The following is a 17,286-nucleotide window of genomic DNA, read 5'->3' on the forward strand; positions in this document are numbered from 1 at the left end:
TTCTCGAGATCCCAGACTATTGAGTATTCCCTTTTTAATGTATAATTTAAATCCTTTCTCAAATGACTCCTGATGCCCTGCACAAACTCCTCCCTAATTCCACCCTGGACCCCAGGTGCTCTCATATCTGAACGTCACAGTATCCTATGAGATAAACTATAAGCTTCCTTTTATTTTTAAAATTATTTGATTTTATGTATCAGCCAAATTTCCTGTGCACAGAAAAATTACTAGAAAATCAACCCAAGGGAAATGAAATTCAGTCAGTGCCAAAAATAATCCTCAGAAGAATTCGGCAGTTAGCTACACACACGCACACACCCCATCTGCTGTTGGGTCAGCTTTAGAGGGTGCTACCGTGTCTTTCTAACTCCTAACAGACACTGTTTTGAAGCTGCTATATGTGATTGTGAATGGTTTTTGAGCTGCTTTTTACCCCCTTTTTGTGCAACACCAAACCGAAATTCATCTAAATGAATTAAGTCACTTGAGGGAGTCTGAGTGGAAGCTTGAGCGAATTTGCCTCCACATGTTAATGTGGAACCAATTTCCAAAGAGGTGGAGGAGATTCTGAGGAGTAAGGCAAGTCAGCGATAAACGGATCACGCAGTACCTATCGGGAGCATCAGTGTTAATGAAAAATTTGGTAACGTTAAAGACTAACGATGCTTTTTGTGATTCAGGCTTTCATCTTATACCAAGACCAGAATCTCGTCGACCTGCTGGTGGTTTTTAAAGAGTCCGTGCTTTTAAGCGCTGTTACCTACTGGGCCGGCGTCGGCGGTCAAAGAGGGGAAGGAAAATGCCATTTGTTCCCTGTTTAAGCTAACTGGTCCAGAGAGCTGTGAATGTGCTCCACCACCGCTGGGAGAACCGAAATCGCGGAGGCCTGAGGCGTTTCAAAATGGAACGGTTAGGGTTTTTAAGCTGCGCAGGAGAGGTGTTCGCGACGTGACAGCTGATGGTCTCCGGGCTCTGATGTCCCCCCTCCCGGTTGGCTCACCATCATTAATCGCCTCCTCGTCTCCAGGTTAGCGCCCCCGACGCCCACCCCCAGCCCTTCCCACTCCTCGCTTGCAGGACCCCGCGCTCCGCCCATCCTTCACTAGTACCCTCCGCCCCCCCCCCTTCTTCTTCTTTCCCTCCAGCCAGCCTCTCATTGCCCTTCCCTCCCCTTTCTCCTTTTCCTTTTCCTCGCGCCCTTCCCTCTCTCCCCTCACCCTCCAACCCAGCGCACTTCGGTTTCTCCCTTCTCGGCCCTCTCATTCGCGCTCCCCCAGCAAACGCCGCCTCCCTCTCTGCAGGCGGGAGGCGAGCAGAGAGGCTACGCGCAGGCGCACTGCGCGGCGAGCCCGCGGGCTGGCCGGGCGTCCGCGCACGCGTGCGTGCTTGGATTTAGCTCCCAGGCTGGCAGCCGGGCGTTCTTCGGCTCCCTGAGTCAGGGCTAGGGATCCCGCGGCGGCGGCGGCACCATGTTCCTCCACTCCGTCAATCTCTGGAACCTGGCGTTTTATGCCCTCATGGTCTTCATGGCGACCCTGGGGCTGTGGGACGTCTTCTTCGGATTTGAGGAAAACAAATGTAGTATGAGCTACATGTTTGAGTATCCGGAGTATCAGGTGAGCTTTCACCCTCCCTTCGCTGGGCGCTCCGAGGCTCGGGCCCCTCCAGCCTGGCCCTTCTGTGTGTTTCCCCTGCGTCGGCTCCCCGCGCCTCTCCTGCCCCCTTAGCCCAATCTTGTCCCCGCTTGCTTCGACCCGGAAGACTCCGCAGCCCCCCGCGGCCCCTTTCTCCTGCCCTTTCTCCTGCCCTGTCCTCTCTCACGGTGACCCCACCGGGCATGCTTCCCGCCCCCCTCGAGGTTGCTGCCCGGTTCCTTCGCGGTCCCAAATCCCAAGCACAGGCTCATCAGAAGGGCCGGGCCCAACGCCCCTCATCCCCAGAGATTCAGCTCCAGTCCCTCTCCCCAAACCCAGACCCCATCCTCCCCGCCTCCCTGCCTTAACAGGTGCCCCGGGCACTCCTTTGCTTCCCACGCGCCGAAATTCTTCCCCTCCCGCCCAGGTGTTTGCGCGTCAGCTCTCGCTTTTCTAGAAAGGAACCGAGCTTCTGCAGAGCGTGTACTGGCTACACAGTTCCCAGGGTTGCCTTAGAGACTTAAGGGGTTTACGTCTGAAAGGCTAACCTGATGAGTAAATAAATGGGGAACTAGCGCAGTTCTCTCCTGTGAAGGTTTTGCGGAGCCCTCTTGTTTTGTAGGTCGTGGGTCGGTGCGTGTGCATGCATCCTGGTTGATGCGTGTCGCCCCTTACCAGTTGCATACAAAATCTATTTCATGGTGTTATTTTTGTTTTCTCAACTGTGTTTGCAATTGAAGAGAGACCCGGCCCTTCTTTCTCTTCCTGTCTCCGCCCCCACCTCTTTCGTTCCATTTTGGATATTTTCAGTCACAGTTGCTTTATCAGTTCAGCATAGTAGACGCTAGAATTTCATTCATGACCAGCTGTAAAAAGAGATGGTGACAAATTGCACAACCGTCCAAAGAAATTTCTTCCGAATCATTCTTTTCTTTATAAATGCATCTCCTAATTATGGAATATGTATTGTAATGATAACTCCCTACCTTAGAAGTTTGTGTACTATAATACATATTGATACAATGCATTTAAAACCATAGCAGATTTATTCTTTGAGGTGAAGGATGCATATCCTGATTGTTTCCGTGTACAGGTCATTATGAAGGAGCATATTATTTGATTATCCCGCTGTTATTTAGATCTTAAAACTACTGAAGGTTTAAATTGCTGAACAGCATCCTTTCCCATGGGCAAAATTCGAATTTAGATTTCATTTGTTTTGAGATCTTTACCTTGGTTTTGCATCAGTGCTTATGAGGAAGTGGAAGCATTTGATATCAGATGCTATTGAAGGAGCACATTTTAACATGTTACAGTTGTCTCTTAATTTCTAAATGAATATGCTGGTTTATGTTTATCAGAGGCCACATATAGTTAAATATATGGGCTTTTAGTTTAGATTTTTAAAAAGACTGAAAATAGAGCCCTTATAATCGCCTTTCATTTTTCTATGGTTTAATAATTAGGAAACTCCCAATAGATTGAAGTAGGTCATTTTAGTTTTGTACTGCATTGAAGAGTTTGGTTAAAATAAAATCATTTTGGAACAATACAGTACTAATTCCCGTTTATTTTTGGATTACCCACAATTATTGAAACTATTTTAATATTTGCAGTAGTAGAAATCACTTAGTGTTGGGAACAAAGCATATGGACCTCACAGATACATTTCGTGCCTCATAAAATTGACTGGAAAGGCACAGAAAATTAGTGTAGCTAATGCAAAAGAGCTATTTGGGTTTTTTGGTGTTGTTAGGTAGTCTTATTTAGTTAATTTTGCTGTTTTGAGGTTTTACACTTCTGTGAATAATATGTTAGCACAGTAATATTACAGTGGCAGGAGTTTTTGATACACATTTTCAGTAAATTTTTATTTTTATGATGTAAAAAGTGTTTATTCACTACAGTATTTGTCTTTGACTCTTAGTCTTTTTATTGTGCACACTAGGTTGAGTTATTTGACAAATACAGTTAAAAACTGCCTACAGAAATGATTCATTTTGAATATAATGTGAGCTTTCTGGGTAATTGGGGTCAGCCAATTAAGAACCAATGGTTTGTTAAAAGTGTTCTAAACATGTTTTTTATATTGCTTTTAATTATATTTTATAGTAAGCTCTAATTGTTCACAGGTTGGTATTCAGCATATGGGATGTCCTGGTTGTTGGGTTTTCTTCTCTTTCTTGATGCTTTTCTTCTTTTTTACTGCTCGTTTGCATATTCTTTAGCAGAATTTTAGAGGCACTTGAAAGGTTAGTTGAAACATGCTCAATTTTATTCTCCATTTTAAAAATAAAATGTGGGACAGGAATTTGAAACTCTGAAAAAATTGTTTGAATTTTAAATTGTTTGAGTATCTTTATTAATCCTCTACCTTTAGTTTTCCTAGACTCACTTATTCAGAGTTAATTGAACATCTCACACACCTACCAGGCAAAATACACACTATCCTTTAAAGCTTCTTGCCTTATTATGACAGCAAGGCAGAGCTTGTATTTGGTAGCAAACAGTTTTAGGCAAATTGTAGGATTCGATAAGAAAACATCTGTGCTGTGTTTTTTCATGCAACAGTTTGTTTGGCTCTCTTTAGATATGTGACCTGACAATTGCCCTCTGAAAGGAAATGTTGATATTGGGAAATATGACTCATATATTTTGTTATTAAGTATGATGTTTATTTAGCATATAATTTATTTCATGACTTCTCTGTGTAGATATATTCTAGATCCTGGGTATGGTTGAGAGGGAATTAGAGATGAATCACACCTTGTGCCTTTAAATTTATGTTTTTAAAATATAATGGGGGGAGACAGGAGTGAAATGGATAAGTAAAATATAATGTGTTAAATGTTATAATTTCACTGTAAGAGAGTGTGTACGAGGCTCTTCACAGAAGAGAGCAGCCGTGTTCGTCTTGGGTAGTCAAAGGCTATCGAGAAGAGGTTGTGCACTGGGCAGTGGAGGGTATGTATACAGTTCACAAGGTGCAGAAACAAGAAAACTGCAGGAATAAAGAACAGCATTTGTGAAGGTGGGTATACCAGGATACATTCCATAAGTAGTATTTATAGTATGTTATCATTTATATAAAAAGGAGAAATAACCTAAAACAAATTTGCCTGTATTTGTATATATGTAAAATATTGGTATTTCTGGAAGCACAAACATTGCTAACATTGGTTACCTTCTGGGTAAGGAACCAGGAACTGGGTAAGGATAGCTAACGAACCAGGGGTAGGAGAGCCTTTTCAGTATATACTCTGTTGAATCTTGAATTTTGGAACATATTAAAAAATCTAAAATGTGGCATGTATAAATTATAAGGAAATAGGTAAGAATAATTAGAGTGAGGTTTTAAAGAACCTCTCAAGTGTTTATCATCTGTGTATGCAGTGAGGAAACACATAAGGTGTATGTCTTAACAAGGTTATTTCTTGACAGCAGTATGGACTATGGATTGTTTAATTTTTGGGAAGGAGGGTTCTCATTTAAAATAATATAAAATAATTTAAAATATATTGGAGTCCTGTTACTATAAATGTGTTTTTTTAAAACCCTTTGACCCTCTTCTGTATCTTTCATCATTATCCTTTTCGTATGCCTACATCTTTTCTGTCCTCAATCTAGTCAATAGCTTTACGGTGGTGTGTTAGTGTCTGCTTTATAACAAAGTGAATCAGTTATACATATACATATGTCCCCATATCTCTTCCCTCTTCGGTCTCCCTCCCTCCCACCCTCCCTATCCCAACCCTCTAGGTGGTCACAAAGCACCGAGCTGATCTCCCTGTGCTATGCAGCTGCTTCCCACTAGCTATCTACCTTACTGTATATATGTCCATGCCTCTCTCTCTCACTTTGTCCCAGCTTACCATTCCCCCTCCGCATATCCTCAAGTTCATTCTCTAGTATGTCTGTGTCTTTATTCCTGTCTTACTGCTTCAGGTTCTTCATGACATTTTTTTTTCTCTTCGATTCCATATATATGTGTAAGCATATGGTATTTGTCTTTCTCTTTCTGACTTATTTCACTCTGCATGACAGACTCTAGGTCCATCCACCTCACTACAAATAACTCAATTTCATTTCTTTTTATGGCTGAGTAATATTCCATTGTATATATGTGCCACATCTTCTTTATCCATTCATCCGATGATGGACACTTAGGTTGTTTCCATCTTCTGGTTATTGTAAATAGAGCTGAAATGAACATTTTGGTACATGACTCTTTTTGAATTATGGTTTTCTCAGGGTATATGCCCAGTAGTGGGATTGCTGGGTCATATGGTAGTTCTATCTGCAGTTTTTTAAGGAACCTCCAAACTGTTCTCTATAGTGGCTGTACCAATTCACATTCCCACCAACAGTGCAAGAGTGTTCCCTTTTCCCACACCCTCTCCAGCATTTACTGTTTCTAGATTTTTGATGATGGACATTCTGACCGGTGTGAGATGATACCTCATTGTAGTTTTGATTTGCATTTCTCTAATGATTAGTGATGCTGAGATCCTTTCATGTGTTTGTTGGCAATCTGTATATCTTCTTTGGAGAAATGTCTATTTAGGTCTTCTGCCCATTTTTGGATTGGGTAGTTTGTTTTTTTGTTACTGAGCTGCATGAGCTGCTTATAAATTTTGGAGATTAATCCTTTGTCAGTTGCTTCATTTGCAAATATTCTCTCCCATTCTGAGGATTGTCTTTTGGTCTTGTTTATGGTTTTCTTTCCTGTGCAAAAGCTTTGAAGTTTCATTAGGTCCCATTTGTTTGTTTTTGTTTTTATTTCCATTTCTCTAGGAAGTGGGTCAAAAAGGATATTGCTGTGATTTATGTCATAGAGTGTTCTGCCTATGTTTTCCTCTAAGACTTTGATAGTTTCTGGCCTTACATTTAGGTCTTAAACCATTTTGAGCTTATTTTTGTGTATGTTGTTAGGGATTGTTCTAATCTCATACTTTTACATGTACCTGTCTAGTTTTCCCAGCACCACTTATTGAAGAGGCTGTCCTTTCTCCACTGTACATTTGTGCCTCATTTATCAAAGATAAGGTGGCCATATGTGTGTGGGTTTATCTCTGGGCTTTCTATCCTGTTCCATTGATCTATATTTCTGTTTTTGTGCCAGTACCATACTGTCTTGATTACTGTAGCTTTGTAGTATAGCCTGAAGTCAGGGAGCCTGATTCCTCCAGCTCCGTTTTTTGTTCTCAAGATTGCTTTGGTTATTCTGAGTCTTTTATGTTTCCATACAAATTGTGAAATTTTTTGCTCTAGTTCTGTGAAAAATGCCAGCGATAGTTTCATAGGGATTGCACTGAATCTGTAGATTGCTTTGGGTAGTAGAGTCATTTTCACAATGTTGATTCTTCCTATCCAAGAACATGGTATATCTCTCCATCTATTTGTATCATCTTTAATTTCTTTCATCAGTGTCTTATAATTTTCTGCATACAGGTCTTTTGTCTCCTTAGGTAGGTTTATTCCTAGATATTTTATTCTTTTTGTTGCAGTGGTAAATGGGAGTGTTTTCTTGATTTCACTTTCAGATTTTTCATCATTAATGTATAGGAATGCCAGAGATTTCTGTGCATTAATTTTGTATCCTGCTACTTTACCAAATTCATTGATTAGCTCTAGTAGTTTTGTGGTAGCATCTTTAGGATTCTCTATGTATAGTATCATGTCATCTGCAAACAGTGACAGTTTTACTTCTTCTTTTCCCATTTGCATTCCTTTTATTTCCTTTTCTTCTCTGAATGCTGTGGCTAAAATTTCCAAAACTATGTTAAATAAGAGTGGTGAGAGTGGGGAACCTTGTCTTGTTCCTGATCTTAGAGGAAATGCTTTCAGTTTTTCACCATTGAGGATGTTGTTGGCTGTGGGTTTGTCATATATGGCCTTTATTATGTTGAGGAAAGTTCCCTCTGTGCCTACTTTCTGCAGGGTTTTTATCATAAATGAGTGTTGAATTTTGTCGAAAGCTTTTTTTGCATCTATTGAGATGACCATATGGTTTTTCTCCTTCAGATTGTTAATATGTTGTATCACATTGATTGATTTGCATATATTGAAGAATCCTTGCATTCCTGGAAAACCCCATCTGATCATGGTGTATGATCCTCTTAATGTGCTGTTGGATTCTGTTTGCTAGTATTTCGTTGAGGATTTTTGCATCTATGTTCATCAGTAATATTGGCCTGTAGTTTTCTTTCTTTGTGACATCCTTGTCTGGTTCTGGTATCAGGGTGATGGTGGCCTCGTAGAATGAGTTTGGGATTGTTCCTCCCTCTGCTATATTTTGGAAGAGTTTGAGAAGGATAGGTGTTAGCTCTTCTCTAAATGTTTGATAGAATTCATCTGTGAAGCCATCTGGTCCTGGGCTTTTGTTTGTTGGAAGATTTTTAATCACAGTTTCAATTTCAGTGCTTGTGATTGGTCTGTTCATATGTTCTATTTCTTCCTGATTCAGTCTTGACAGGTTGTGCATTTCTAAGAATTTGTGCATTTCTTCCAGGTTGTCCATTTTATTGGCATAGAGTTGCTTGTAGTAATCTCTCATGATCTTTTGTATTTCTGCAGTGTCAGTTGTTACTTCTCCTTTTTCATTTCTAATTCGATTGATTTGAGTCTTCTCCCTTTTTTTCCTGATGAGTCTGGCTAATGGTTTATCAATTTTGTTTATCTTCTCAAAGAACCAGCTTTTAGTTTTATTGATCTTTGCTATTGTTTCCTTCATTTCTTTTTCATTTATTTCTGATCTGATCTTTATGATTTCTTTCCTTCTGCTAACTTTGGGGTTTTTTTGTTCTTCTTTCTCTAATTGCTTTAGGTGCAAAGTTAGGTTGTTTATTCGAGATGTTTCCTGTTTGTTAAGGTAGGATTGTATTGCTATATACTTCCCTCATAGAACTGCTTTTGCTGCATGCCATAGGTTTTGGGTCGTCGTGTCTCCATTGTCATTTGTTTCTAGGTATTTTTTGATTTCCTCTTTGATATCTTCAATGATCACTTCGTTATTAAGTAGTGTATTGTTTATCCTCTATGTGTTTGTATTTTTTACAGATCTTTTCCTGTAATTGATACCTAGTCTCATAGCATTGTGGTCAGAAAAGATACTTGATACAATTTCAGTTTTCTTAAATTTACCAAGGCTTGATTTGTGACCCAAGATATGATCTATCCTGGAGAATGTTCCATGAGCACTCGAGAAAAATGTGTATTCTGTTGTTTTTGGATGGAATGTCCTATAAATATCAATTAAGACCATCTTGTGTAATGTATCATTAAAGCTTGTGTTTCTTTATTTATTTTCATTTTGGATGATCTATCCATTGGTGAAAGTGGGGTGTTAAAGTCCCCTACTATGAATGTGTACTGTTGATTTCCCCTTTTATGGCTGTTAGTATTTGCCTTATGTATTGAGGTGCTCCTATGTTGGGTGCATAAATATTTACAATTGTTATATCTTCTTCTTGGATCGATCCGTTGATCATTATGTGTGTCCTTCTTTGTCTCTTCTAATAGTCTTTATTTTAAAGTCTATTTTGTCTGATATGAGAATTGCTACTCCAGCTCTCTTTTGGTTTCCATTTGCATGGAGTATCTTTTTCCATTCCCTCACTTTCAGTCTGTATGTGTCTCTAGGTCTGAAGTGGGTGTCTTGCAGACAGCATATATATGGGTCTTGTTTTTGTATCCATTCAGCCAGTTTGTGTCTTTTGGTGGGAGCATTTAATCCATTTACATTTAAGGTAATTATCGATATATATGTTCCAATTCCCATTTTCTTAATTGTTTTGTTTGTTATTGTATGTCTTTTCCTTCTCTTGTGCTTCTTGCCTAGAGAAGGTCCTTTAGCATTTGTTGTAAAGCTAGTTTGGTGGTGTTGAACTCTCTCAGCTTTTGCTTGTCTGTAAAGGTTTTAATTTCTCCATCAAATCTGAATGAGATCCTTGCTGGGTAGAGTAATCTTGGTTGTAGGTTTTTCTCCTTCATCACTTTAAATATGTCCTGCCAGTCCCTTCTGGCTTGCACAGTTTCTGCTGAAAGATCAGCTGTTAACCTTACGGGGATTCCCTTGTGTGTTATTTGTTGTTTTCCCCTTGCTGCTTTTAATATGTTTTCTTTGTATTTAATTTTTGACAGTTTGATTAATATGTGTCTTGGCGTGTTTCTTCTTGGATTTACGCTGAATGGGACTCTCTGTGCTTCCTGGACTTGATTAACTATTTCCTTTCCCATATTAGGGAAGTTTTCAACTATAATCTCTTAAAATATTTTCTCAGTCCCTTTCTTTTTCTCTTCCTGTTCTCAAACCCCTATGATTCGAATGTTGGTGCATTTAATGTTGTCGCAGAGGTCTCTGAGACTGTCCTCAGTTCTTTTCGTTCTTTTTTCTTTATTCTGCTCTGCATTAGTTATTTCCACTATTTTATCTTCCAGGTCACTTATCCATTCTTCTGCCTCAGTTATTCTGCTGTTGATCCCATCTAGAGTATTTTTCATTTCATTTATTGTGTTGTTCATTGCTGCTTGTTTCATCTTTAGTTCTTCTAGGTCCTTGTTAAATGTTTCTTGCATTTTCTCTATTCTACTTCCAAGATTTTGGATCATCTTTACTATCATTATTCTGATTTTTTTTTCAGGCACACTGCCTATTTCCTCTTCATTTGTTAGGTCTGGTTGGTTTTTATCTTGCTCCTTCATCTGCTGTGTGTTTTCCTGTCTTCTCATTTTGCTTATCTTACTGTGTTTGGGGTCTCCTTTTGCACGCTGCAGGTTCGTAGTTCCCGTTGTTTTTGGTGTCTGTCCCCAGTAGCTAAAGTTGGTTCAGTGGGTTGTGTAGGCTTCCTGGTGGAGGGTACTAGTGCCTGTGTTCTGGTGGATGAGGCTGGATCTTGTCTTTCAGGTGGGCAGGTCCACGTCTGGTGGTGTGTTTGGGGGTGTCTGTGGACTTATTATGATTTTAGGCAGCCTCTTTGCTAATGGGTGGGGTTGTGTTCCTGTCTTGCTAGTTTTTTGGCATAGGGTATCCAGCACTGTAGCTTGCTGGTCGTTGAGTGAAGCTGGGTGTTGGTGTTGAGATGGAGATCCTTGGGAGACTTTTGCCGTTTGATATTACATGGAGCTGGGAGGTCTCTTGTGGACCAGTGTCGTGAAGTTGGCTCTCCCACCTCAGAGGCACAGCACTGACTCCTGGCTGCAGCACCAGTATCCTTTCATGCACAGGGCTCAGAATAAAAGGGAGAAGAAGTAGAAAGAGTGGAAGGGAGGAAGGGAGGAAGGAAGAAGATAAAATAAAGTAAGATAAAAGAAAATAAAGTGATTAAAATAAAAAATAATTATTTAGAAAAAAAATTTTTTAAGAAGTAAAAAAAAAAAAAAACTGAAAAGAACGGACGGATAGAACCCTAGGACAAATGGTGAACGCAAAGCTATACAGGCAGAATCTCACCCAGAAGCATACACATACACACTCACAAAAAGAGGAAAAGGGGAAAAAATCATAAATCTTGCTCTCAAAGTCCACCTTCTCAATTTGGGATGATTCGTTGTCTATTCATGTATTCCACAGATGCAGGTACATCAAGTTGATTGTGGAGCTTTAATCCGCTGCTCCTGAGGCTGCTGGGAGAGATTTCCCTTTCTCTTTTTTGTTCGCACAGTTCCCGGGGCTCAGCTTTGGATTTGGCCTCGCCTCTGCGTGTAGGTCGCCAGAGAGCGTCTGTTCTTCACTCAGACAGGATGGGGTTAAAGGAGCCGCTGATTCGGGGGCTCTGGCTCACTCAGGCCGGGGGCAGGGAGGGGTACGGATGTGGGGCGAGCCTGCGGCGGCAGAGGCCGCCCTGACATTGCACCAGCCTGAGGCGCGCCGTGCGTTCTCCTGGGGAAGTTGTCCCTGGAGGGACCCTGGCAGTGGCGGGCTGCACATGCTCCCCAGAAGGGAGGTGTGGATAGTGACCTGTGCTCGCACACAGGCTTCTTGGTGGTGGCAGCAGCAGCCTTAGCGTCTCATGCCCGTCTCTGGGGTCCGCGCTGTTAGCCGCGGCTCGCGCCCGTCTCTGGAGCTCCTTTAAGCAGCACTCTTAATCCCCTCTCCTTGCGCACCAGGAAACAGAGGGAAGAAAAAGTCTCTTGCCTCTTCTGCAGGTACAGACTTTTTCCCGGACTCCCTCCCGGCTAGCCGTGGTGCACTAACCCCTTCAGGCTGTGTTCACGCCGCCAGTCCTCTCCCTGCGCTCAGACCAAAGCCCGAGCCTCAGCTCCCAGCCCTGCCCACCCTGGCGGGTGAGCAGACAAGCCTCTCAGGCTGGTGAGTGCTGGTCGGCACGGATCCTTTGTGCGGGAATCTCTCCGCTTTGCCCTCCGCACCCCTGTTGCTGTGCTCTCTTCCGCGGCACCAAAGCTTCTTCCCCCCTCTGCCACCCGCAGTCTCCGCCCTCGAAGGGGCTTCCTAGTGTGTGGAAACCTTTCCTCCTTCACAACTCCCTCCCACTGGTGCAGGTCCCACCCCTCTTCTTTTGTCTCTGTTTATTCTTTTTTCTTTTGCCCTACCCAGGTACGTGGGGAGTTTCTTGCCTTTTGGGAGGTCTGAGGTTTTCTGCCAGTGTTCAGTAGGTGTTCTGTAGGAGTTGTTCCACGTGTAGATGTATTTCTGATGTATCTGTGGGGATGAAGGTGATCTCCGTGTCTTACTCTTCCGCCATCTTCCCCGCCGTCTGATGCCTTCATATTTTTAAATGTACAGTGTCTCACTATGAAATTGCCTTTATAATAGTAGGTTATGAAATATATCAAGTAATATTCTTTTGCTTTTCTGTCTCCAGAGAATTAAATATTTCTTTTTCTATATATTTGATAGTTCCTGTTCTTCTGAGTTAATTTTCAAGTAGTTCAAAACTTTTTTAGTTACTGTCCTAAAAAGAATAGTGATCTAATACGCATGTACTGCTATATCAAATGGTGTACTAAATTGAGAGGAGTTAAGATAACTGTTCCCTTTTTCTCTCATCTTTTCTTTTTGCTTAATTTGTACCTAAAGAAACAAAATATTACATCTATTTTTTGATTATTTACTATGCATAATTAATATTGGGACTAATTTGAATCTAAGTCCATGTACACATATAAAGCAAATAGTGGGGTTGGTATCTCTGTATTTTGAATATTTGAGGAGATAAAGTTGCTAGTATCTTAAACAATAAGGTCACAATCTCTAAAGATGTTTTCATGGTGTTAGTGGCACAGATTGTTTATGGTACTATCCTCAAAGGAATATTCAGGAATTTGCATGAATGATCAGAATTATGCTTTTTCTAGAACAGTGATTTTTTTCAGTAGTCATTATCCATTTACAATTTTCAAAATTCATTCAGTAGTTAAAATTTTTACCAAGCACGTGTACATTACTGCTAGATCATTAAATCTATTGATGTGTACTTAAATAAAATCTACTCTTCAATGTAACTGGTTTCATTTTTAACAGTCTCCATCCCTTCGGGGGAAAAAAGGAGAAGAAGAACTTATACTTTACTCCCACTTTTATAGATGCCTACCTTTTGGGGATGACATTAAGACTTCGTTTGTATTTTGCTGAAAGAAATGTTATGTGAATTACTGCCTCATTTGGTATACAGTAATATGAATTGCAGAGTAGTTTTAGGCTTGCTGATAAACCATGCACCAAGTCCATGAAAACTGAAACAGATGCTAATTCACTGGAATGTTCATGGTGAGAAGAGTGTACATGTCTCAACCAAGACATGGCTGTAAGGTTCAGATTAATTTGTTAAGCACATTGTAGGTCAAGCATATTAAGTTGAGAGGTCAGAAAGCTGCATTATAAAACAAACTTACTTTCCTTTGAATGATGTAACAGCTTGGAGTATAGTTAGGCCTGAGTGAAAGGAGAGAGACATTACAAAACAGTTTAAAATAGCAAAAAAGAATTCATTTGATAATGGAAAGCTTTTATCATTTCTAAGTATAATTGATAACTGATACTAAATTAAATGCATTTTCAGTTATGTTAACATGGAACTTGCTGACATAAACCAGTGTTTTTCTCTTGCCAGTAGCTATTCTGAGTAATTTGTATTTATTAGAATTTCAAGTAGTCCCATTTTATGCTTTCTTGAAGACTACATGGTTTAAAGCTCACATAACTCAAGACTGAGTCTTCATATGTGTAAACTAAAAGTAGAACTTGTGCATTAAGTGTAGTTTTATCATCAGTAATATTTTTATATTGTACTATTTCAAATTCAGAATTGGGTACGGTGAGACTGAATTGTATTAGTAAAACTGATTAAAGTGAAGTTGCTTTTTTTTTCTATAGAAGATAGAACTTCCAAAGAAACTGGCAAAACGCTATCCTGCATATGAATTATATCTTTATGGAGAAGGATCCTATGCTGAAGAACACAAAGTTCTCCCTTTAACGGGTATTCCTGTTCTCTTTCTTCCCGGTAATGCTGGAAGTTATAAGCAAGGTAAGTCTCAAAAGTAAATTTTGAAAGCTGTGAAATTCAATTGAAGAATTTATCAGACATGTACTCTGTGTTAGGTATTAACGCTAGGTATACTGGGAGACACAAATATATGACATTTTGTCTGAGAGAAGCACATGTGAGAAGTACACAAAAAAGAATAGCTGCAAGCCACTTTGCAAAGAGTAAGTAGGAGAAGATAAGATGGAGCGGAATGATAAATAGATGACATAGGGATTCAGGAATCAGCAGAAGAAAGAGGTTTATGTTAGAAGTGGAGGGTACAGAAAACAGAACCTAAAGCATTGATTAGAGAAGTAAGTCAGTGGTTTATGTTATTGCTGAACAAGAGAGGAGACTGGTTTCTTTGTTTTGGAGCTATTTAAATTAGGTCTAGAAATACTGAGGGAAACACAGAAAGGTGGGGGTAGGGAAGTTATATGTACAGATTCCAAATTGAAATATAGCAGTTATTTTTGGCCTAACAGTCAGGCAATCTAGAAGTAATTTCAGCTAAAACCTGCTCTTTTTTTTGTTGTTATTAAATGGTGTATTCTTTTGTATAATGAGAATAGAATTATTTCAACATTTAGTATAATTACTTACATGTTTATCTAGCTAGCTAGCAAATATTTATGGGGTACCTACCATGAGCCAGGTAGTATTCTAGATATTCTAGATATTAGTATGCCAGTAATATTAAAAGTTAGAAAGAAAAATAAACCAGAGTAAGGGATAAAGGATAAACAGGGTCAGGAGGTGGCTAGTTTAGATGAAGTGGCCAGGGAAGGCCAGTATGAGGAGATGACATTTTGAGCGGAGGCTTGAATGTAGCAAGGGACTGAGGTATGTGACTATTTGGGGAAGATCCGGAGGCAGGAACGTGCTTGGTGCGTTCAAGGCCACTGAGACTAGAGAAAATGAAAAGAGATGAGGATGGAAAAGTAGCCATAGGCTATGTCATAAAAGCTGTGGAAGAGACTTCGAATTTTGATCTAAGTGTGATGAGAAACTATTGGAGGGTTTGGGTAGGAAATGATATACTCTGATTTTTTTAATTTAATCTTTGTGTTTGAAATATAACACATATACAGAGAAATGCATAAAATATGGCTATTAGGTTAAAAATGATTATAAAGTGAGTACCCATGGAACCAAAACCCAAGTCAAGAAGTAGAAGGTTGCCAGCACCCTGGAAGCCTCCTGTGTGCCCCTTCCTGATTAAAACTCCCTCCTTTCCTAACTTTAAGGTAGTCATTTTCTTGACTTTCTTTATAGTTTTAGCATCTAAGTATGCATCTCTAATATAGTCTACTTGTTTGGGGCTATTTTTAAACGTCGCACTATAAATATAATCACTCAGTACGCATTGTTCTGTGTCTGGCTTCTTCCACTTAACATTGGGTTTTTGTTTTTTTATCTAGTAAAAATAACTTTTACTGTTTTTATTATCATCTTAGATTTTTTTTAAATTGAAGTATATTTGATTTACAATGTTGTGTTAGTTTCAGTTGCACAGCAAAGTGATTCAGTTCTATATACATCTATCTATCTACCTATATATATATATATGCATGCATATGTATATTAGTGCTTTCTAGGAATTAGAAGGAGAAGAGGAATGAGGAGTAACTGTTAATGAGTACAGGGTTTTCTTTCTGGGGTGATTAAAAAATGTCTAAAGTTAGATTGCAGAAATGGTTGACTATACAAAATATCATTGAATTGTACACTTTACACAATGAGTTGTATAGTACATGAGTTATATATGTTAAAAAAAAAGGAATGCCAAACAGCTATTTTGTTTGCTAAACCCAAAACCTAGAGAGTACAAATGCAGGAAATGGGAATTGCATTTGAAATTAAGAGACCAGCAACTTAAAAAAAAGTTTTATATATATGTAGACTACTTTATCAAAACCTAAAACAGTGGAAACAGAGAGACCATTTAGGAAACTGTTAGAGTAGTTCAGGCAGGAGATGATGGTGCTTGGATTAGGAAGGTGGTGGTGGAAATGGTGAGAAGCCTTGATTGGGGATATATTTAGAAGGTAGAGCATGACAAGATTTACTAATGATTGGATGTCATGTGTAAGAAAAAGAGACAAATTATGCATGAGTATTTACACCACTGTGATGAGCTGTAATGAGCAGACGTTTCTTGTAGGAATTTTCTCGTTCTTAAAATCCTGAAGTGTGACAAAATTCCTATTTCTTATTCTTCAAGGAATCCTTCCTTCCCTTTTAGCTATTGTTGCCCCTACTGAAGGGGAAGCAGGTAGAGAATGAATGAACCATTCACGTTATACTTAACTTAAAAAAATTTACAGGACAAGACACACAATTGCTAAGTTGGTTTGTTTTTCTAAATTGCTATTGTTAAGGATGTCACCCTGAAATAGGTTGTATTCAGAATCTGGGATAAAGTTATTTGTTAAGAGACTTTGAAGCAAGAATAGATGAAACTTTAAAAATTTTTGTTTAATGTGCACTTCACCTTTTTCCTCTGCAGTTCGTTCTATTGGCTCTATTGCACTTAGAAAAGCTGAAGACATTGACTTCAAGTACCACTTTGACTTCTTTAGTGTGAATTTCAATGAAGAACTGGTGGCACTATATGGTGGAAGTCTTCAGAAGCAGACCAAGTTTGTGCATGAATGCATTAAAACAATTCTCAAGCTCTATAAGGTACGAGATAATCATACAAATAAATAGTGATCAACCTATTGGGTTTTTTTTTTTTTTTTTTTTTTTTTGGCTAAAGGGACTCAGCATATTTTAAATTATTTATTTGTTTGTATGGAAGTTGAAGCAAAGGTGGCACAGAGGTATTTGTGTGTGGGACTCTGTCGTTTTGAACTCAGTGGTGGGTTTTGAAGTTCAAATTCAATTTACAAGAAATCTTTCTTGTGAAGTTTGGAAAAAATTTTTTTTTTTACTTTATGTATGAATTAGGAGTGTAGTGCATTTCCTAAAGCCATTAGTATGGATTTCTGCTTCTAGTTTTGGCTAAATAACTGGTACTAGAGTAGACTACTTCCATATGTAAACAACTATAAAACTAGCCAAGGTATCTGAAGCACATGTTTTCAGGTGTTGGACAACCAAGTGGTAAAGGACTGTGACCACTGAAAGAGGGGAAACATGTGAGGTGAGCTCCGTGA

General features: G+C 39.4%; 1 protein-coding gene across 1 annotated transcript in view; it reads left to right on the forward strand.

Annotated features, from left to right (window-relative positions):
• The first annotated feature begins 1,353 nt into the window (after nucleotides 1-1,353).
• The window catches only part of PGAP1 (post-GPI attachment to proteins inositol deacylase 1), a 68,534-nt gene continuing 52,601 nt past the window's right edge, over nucleotides 1,354-17,286 (forward strand). Inside the window, exons 1-3 of the mRNA XM_027125262.1 lie at nucleotides 1,354-1,619; nucleotides 13,972-14,125; nucleotides 16,635-16,810. Of these exons, the coding sequence (XP_026981063.1) occupies nucleotides 1,473-1,619; nucleotides 13,972-14,125; nucleotides 16,635-16,810 (477 nt within the window). The 5' untranslated portion in view covers nucleotides 1,354-1,472. The remainder of the gene's footprint in view (nucleotides 1,620-13,971; nucleotides 14,126-16,634; nucleotides 16,811-17,286) is intronic.

Source organism: Aethalodelphis obliquidens, unplaced genomic scaffold, assembly GCF_003676395.1.
Source record: "Aethalodelphis obliquidens isolate GAN/ISIS:26980383/991018 unplaced genomic scaffold, ASM367639v1 scaffold2, whole genome shotgun sequence".
NCBI lineage: Eukaryota > Metazoa > Chordata > Mammalia > Artiodactyla > Delphinidae > Aethalodelphis > Aethalodelphis obliquidens.